Source organism: Mycteria americana, chromosome 1 (assembly GCF_035582795.1).
Source record: "Mycteria americana isolate JAX WOST 10 ecotype Jacksonville Zoo and Gardens chromosome 1, USCA_MyAme_1.0, whole genome shotgun sequence".
Taxonomy (NCBI): Eukaryota; Metazoa; Chordata; class Aves; order Ciconiiformes; family Ciconiidae; genus Mycteria; species Mycteria americana.
In genome coordinates this window covers 63,113,402-63,119,727 of record NC_134365.1, presented here as the reverse complement: position 1 = coordinate 63,119,727, position 6,326 = coordinate 63,113,402, and the positions used below count along the sequence as shown (strand labels likewise).

General features: G+C 35.4%; 1 protein-coding gene across 1 annotated transcript in view; it reads right to left on the bottom strand.

The window, feature by feature from the left end:
• Positions 1–945: 945 nt before the first annotated feature.
• Positions 946–6,326, bottom strand: part of IGF1 (insulin like growth factor 1) — a 58,693-nt gene continuing 53,312 nt past the window's right edge. Inside the window, exon 4 of the mRNA XM_075502727.1 lies at positions 946–6,062. Within this exon, the coding sequence (XP_075358842.1) occupies positions 6,003–6,062 (60 nt within the window). The 3' untranslated portion in view covers positions 946–6,002. The remainder of the gene's footprint in view (positions 6,063–6,326) is intronic.

The window sequence follows — 6,326 nt, the reverse complement described above, 5'->3', positions numbered from 1 at the left end:
GAATAATTGAGGTGATATTATTAAATTATAGAAATTTTGATTCTTCTCTGTTTATATTATCCATTATTCTTACTTTGAAGGGATGCTTACATTTAAAAAATCTCACTTAACAGAAGTTATCTGGATAAGAATTAAATAAAAGAAAATTTTTCAATCAATGTTTTCGTAGTAAGGCCCTCAGAGTTAGTATTTTATATCTGTACTTAAACAGATAGATAGATTTATCTGATGACAGCAGAGAAGTGTCTCATGATTTAAAAATCAGGTCATTTCTTGAGGTGTGAAAAACAAAGGTGGGATCTAACTTGTGACACCCATATTATACAATGTTCTTCTAAAATTAGATTCCAACTGGATTATTGAATATAATCCATGAGAAACAATGTGTAAAAAGCAAGAAATTCAAATTTTACTTGACAGGAAAATGAAGAAAAGCATAATATACACATGCACACACACATGCACATACACATACACACATTATAACATTATACATATATATACATACATATGTCTCTATATATGTATATATATACACGTACACACACCCTTTATGCAACTAGTATAAGATTTCCTAATGTAAGCATCAGGGAGGTCCTTCTTGTTTTGGTCTCTGCTAGCCTGGTATCTCTATACTGTACTATATGTAATCAAGTTTCAGATATTCCCATAACACCCTTCATGTAAAAAATCAAGGAAGATTTATATATATCAGATACTGTGTGTTTGGACAGTTATAGTCCAGTGGAATATTCCAATGCTGTGAGAAGCAAAAGTATAGTGTAGGATTAGAATGAGTAAAAACTTTGTGTTAATAACTTTTTTCCTTCTTTCAAGACAACTTTAATCTAGTTGCTTTACTTAATACTACTTCCACACATGAATTGGATAATTAATAATCTCATCAAGGTAAATTCTTTATTTTTTGTAGATAGTACCCAAGAGGAAAAAATCTGAATCGTTTGAAAGCCTCATCTCCTCCTCCTTACCCCTGCCCCCCAAATCAAAACAAAGTGAATCAAAATGAAACACCCCCCCCCCCCCCAACAAAGAAACAAACAATAAAATTATGTTACAATAGTGTTTTAACTAGTTTTGCTGGGGGGAGGGGGAGGGAGGAATGAATGTTGGTTTTAAATAGAAGTTTGGCATTTGGAAGACTTGTTTGCACTGAACAGTATCCTTAAAAGAGGGACCAGTATAGGTTGAGTCCCCAAATAAATTATTACTATTCCTTTTCAGACTAAAAATAAAACATTTTAAATATATTGATTATACCTTCATCAGAACATAAGTATTCTATCTAGCCTATATGTTCCAAGAATCTCTATTTGGGCTTAACTTACCATCATTTCAAAACAAAACAAAGAAATGTGAAATTTTGCACATTAGGATGTTCATAGTGACCACATAAAGTTAAAAAAAAAAATTCACAGACTGTTAGCCATATATTTCAACTTTTTCTCACAATTTGAAACTGGTGAGAATTAAAAATAGCATCAGTTTCATGTTAGGAATATTTTTTTTTCATTTGTTGTTAAAATCAGATGCATTTCTTTGTGCTATTTTTTTTAAGGAATATTGACTTTGGGGGGCGTGCCATGAGTGAGAAAGTAATCAGGTAAAAATAAAAACATGTGCTTTATGAAAATCTTGATCATATCATGCCACTGACTTTAAGCCAAACTCTACACTGATTTCAGGCTAGAGTGTGGCTTAAAAATCTTTGGTATGATACAGGACTCGCATTAATCTGAACAGGCTTTCAGTCATATCCATTGTTCCCTCACTTTAAATGCTTTTCTTTGTCTATATTTCTGACTTGGAGTAAAGATTCAGAATTGCATTTCAAGTCCATGAATTTTTGTGGCATTTTGACTCTTATTCCTGCCCCGTCTCCATCAATTTAAGATTTCTTTGCCATTGCTGAGTGACAAAAAGTTGAAAAGTTATGGCTAGTTGTATTTCTATTTTAATAACCATACCTATATAATTGTCATTTTCATACATTAAAAAAATATTTATGCTTTCTTTTATATTTTAGTCAAGTACTTTCTTAAACAAAACAATAGCACCACTTTGGCATTGTTGGCCAAATCAGTAACAGGTAAAGCAAATATGCATACACCTTTCTGAACTTGTCTTATCATGCACTTCCTCATTAACATGGAGAGCCAAGAAGACACAATGCTTGGCCTAGAGTCTTCATTAATCAACTTTAGCCATTGATACTAAGTCAACAACCAGCTCACGGGACAACTGAACACAGCTACTAGATGTGTATGGAATTCACTTCTGTGAAGAAAGCCTACCACTAACTTACCCTTTAATCTTAAAAAAGGAATCGACGCTGTAATCTGCCTTGGGCAAAAGGTGCCTACTTTAATGTACCTCCCGGGACTGAACGCAGTATCCCATTATTCGATTTTCTTTTCTGTCTTGACTGAATGGTACAAATGAGCCTCATACAAGTCTTTCACACAAATGTAAGTTCGTAAGTACATTTTGAGCAGAATATAAAATTTATTTATTTTCCATTTAAACTCTTAATGATTAATTATGGTTACTATGGAAATGAGGCTCAAATTTTGCTACCTTGATGACTTCAGTGGGTTTAGATCTGCAGTGCTTTTTGCTCTAACTGAAAATAATGAGACTTAATTCACTTTTTTACTTCTGCACTTCAGTGACATTCTATGTAATAATTGGAGTTTTATGTCTATTCTAGAATGCAAAAATCTGTGACTTCTCTCATGTGATTTACATGATATGGAAGGATGGAGAGTGGGATTTTCTTTACCACTTAAGTGATTTATTAGAATCAACAGCATCCAGTGGGAGCCCTGTTCCTAAATATCTGGAGTGCTTTTGAATATCCAGCTGAACCCTTCAGTTTCTCTAATTTGAAGTTTTTCAAGTCAGGCTACTTTGTACTTTTGGGAGGGAGATGTTTTGGCTCATGCTTCAACTTCTTTAAGTACTGGATTTACTCAGATTATTAACCTAATGCAGCCCTTTATCTTTCACACTGACTAGTCTATCATGTGCTCCCTGCCATATGACTGGAGATTTCTTATACAAGTATGCATTTCTCATCCATGCATTTCTCACCTCTACGGTGGTGGAGCTAGTCTCCATTTTGTGATACCATTTATTCTCCAGTAAAGCAAAGTGTTGCTTTTGAACCTTGTAGCTATTCATTATTTATTGTAGTTTCTTTCAAGAATTGTTCTAATTTGTTTAGACAGTTGTCAAGTTCTGATGTTAGATATTGCTGCCTATGAGTGACATTTTCTAATTATGATTTCTCGACAGGGTAAATATGGTGGCATGAATGTGAGTGCATGAATCCCAAGACCCAAATTTGAATTAATTTACAGGAATTAAATAGCACAATGTTGTATGGTTATTCAGTTACGTTAACAGTGCATCAGTAGAATGTTATCTACAAAGAAACTCGTCACCACAGAGATCTGCAAATTGCTTTTTGCGCTCACATCTTTCCTCCCTCCTCCCCTTAGAACTTCAGAGGAGGTAAGGGACAGAAAGAGTCATGGACATGAAATGGAAATATGCATTATGTCTGTGACATCAAAATAAAGGCTTATTCTTAGAATACATTTCAGAATTCTTAACAGCCATTGAAGTAAAAATACTCCCCTTTCCATCTCCACTGCCAAAAAGAGGCCTGTGAGAGCTGTGAAAGATATCAGAATTTCTACCTCTGTTTATTGAATTGGTCGTAAATAATTTAGGTTAGTTTCCCCACCTGTTTCTCTACTTTCTTCCTTTTTGAACATAACTATCTCAGTCAGTGACAGCTGTGACATTCTTTTCATTCATTTACCGCTCTGCTTTTACATTGCGATGGCAGTCTATTGTGCATGTAAACATGCATCTCACAGAAAGTGGAGGGTTTAAAGAATTGCATAGGAATACATTGCACTTTCCTTGGAAAAAATACGAAACCCAAATTTTCTATGGGAACAAAAAAGGAACTATAATAATTTGTTAGACTTTTGAAACCTACCCTCCCTGTCTGTTTCATAAGAAACTATTGAGGAGCTGTACCATATGCAGTCTGCAGAGATTCTTCTCTTGTGTTTTAATCAATAGTTCAGTCATCTACTCCCATGGATGTAGTAGAAAGTAAGGCAGATTTGAGCCTTTAAAAAGAGATAATTCCTTTACAGATCTAATCTAACGTCTCCCTGATTGCTCCCTTCACAGAGTATTCTCCCTGCCCTCTTTGGGGTTGACCAAGGGATATTTCATCCCTCGTCTGTGCTTACCACGTGCAGGGTGATGGGGGGAAGAAGTTGAGTGGAACCACATTGCAGTTCTGGACAGGATGGAACAGTGCATTCTCTCCTGCCTTCTCTTCCCTTCTCTCACAGAGAAGTTTATTGCTCACCCTGGGACACGGTTGGCTACCTATGGCCCTTTGCTGCATGGCCAATCTAGCACTGAGTTAGTTTACAAAAATGGAGCATAGGACACAGTTATTCAAGGTAGGATCAGTGCAGTACCTATCAAGGTTACAAAGCAGAGATTATCCAGAAATACATATGTCTCCCACAAGGGTGCATGAAAAGCTATTGTGAGTAGCAGTTTGAAAGACATGATGGTGCATCTCTTCTTGAGGACTCTTTCTACACTGTAATTTTGTGATTAGATTAGCTTTTCTGATTTACAGAGCGATGCAGCAGCCTAATCAACAGTCCATTTAGTCACATCTGATTGTGGGAAGAATTAAAATGGCAGCAAACTTGAGTAACCCTTTGTTACATTTGAATAGAATGCTGATATTTCAGAAAGATTTACGCCCTGAAGGGCTCCCCTTTGAAGTCATTTGAGGGCTGTTTCTCAAATTGTCTTCTCTGGGCCTAAGCATGTATGAATTTGTGTTCCACATTACCGTAAGTGAAAACACCACCATTCAAACATCTAAAAGGAAACAAGTATCTGAATTTTCTTTTGAAGATGGGAAAGTTATTTCCATGTTGGAATCTGAAGCCATTTTAGTGCGTTTAAACTGAGTATTTTTAAAACTGTTTTGTTATTTAATCTTTGGCTTGATCTTTTCATATTTGCTTCTACCTACTACCGTTTTGGCCAGACCCTTTCATGTAACAAACTATAAAATAGCACCGTTGTACTATAAAACAGAGATTTTTACATACTGTTTGATATATGTGTATTATTGATATGCTAAATTTTACATACTGCATTATATGGAGGAAGAAAGAAGTTACCTATACTGTTGCAAAATAATTACCTGGAAGAATCATTAATGGTTTGAGAGCCTATGTATGCTTTAACTGCTTTTAAAAATCTTTTGTCTCACAAATTGCAATAAACTGCATCTTTGCAAGAGAAGGAAAAATAAAACTGTCTTAAAACAAATGCATCTATAACCCATATTCTGTCAAAATGCCACAGATGGAATTAATGGATGTTTAAAACCGTATATGTTACCTTACTGCTGCTGTTACTGGGAATGTCAAACTGTGCAAATATGAAGGGGTAGACAAACAATGTTATCAGACACTGTAAAACAAACAGCCTGTTGCTTGTATAGAAGTGCAAATAAAAAAAACACCACTTAGACAAGGCTGATGAATGACTCCAGCAGCCAGTGTTCATAGGTTAATTTAGTGCAATTGGATCCATCAAGAGCCCATAAATTTGTAGGCTTTTGAGGGGCACAGGACTTTAAGAGATTTTGTGCAGGACATTTAAAACAGGTTAACAAACGGTAATATATCAACCACAGATTTTTTTAGCTCTGGGCTGGTTAAAATGTTCTGTTCTCTAAAGACTTAATATTGGAATGTTTAGTTGCATTGTTCACTGGGAGAATGCCCATTGGTTGAGATTGCATCAAGCTTATTAAACCATAGGTTTTTTTTAAGTCTTCCAATGTTTAACAAATAATTTATTTACAGCAAAGTATCCTGCAGATGGCACATTCATTCTTCATTCTTGTGGATGGCATGTTCTTACATTCTGTAGTTTCTGTTTCCTGTGTTCCCTCTACTTGTATTCTTCAAATGCACTTCCTGAAGGTGTAGAGAAAAAGAATTATTCCAGATAGGTTTTAATGCACTATATGACCACAAAACTCATATTAGTGGGAAAACAGTTATCCTGAATGCTGGAATTGTTAGAGCCCTTCTGCCAGTTCACAGAGAACTTAACTACACAAAACTTCTGTACACTAAATTCCCCATTCTCCTAAGCATAAACACTTTGATTGCTGTCATTGTTGATCTTGGCAGAGGAAACATCTGCATACTGGAACCTTGATGGGCTTAGACAACACA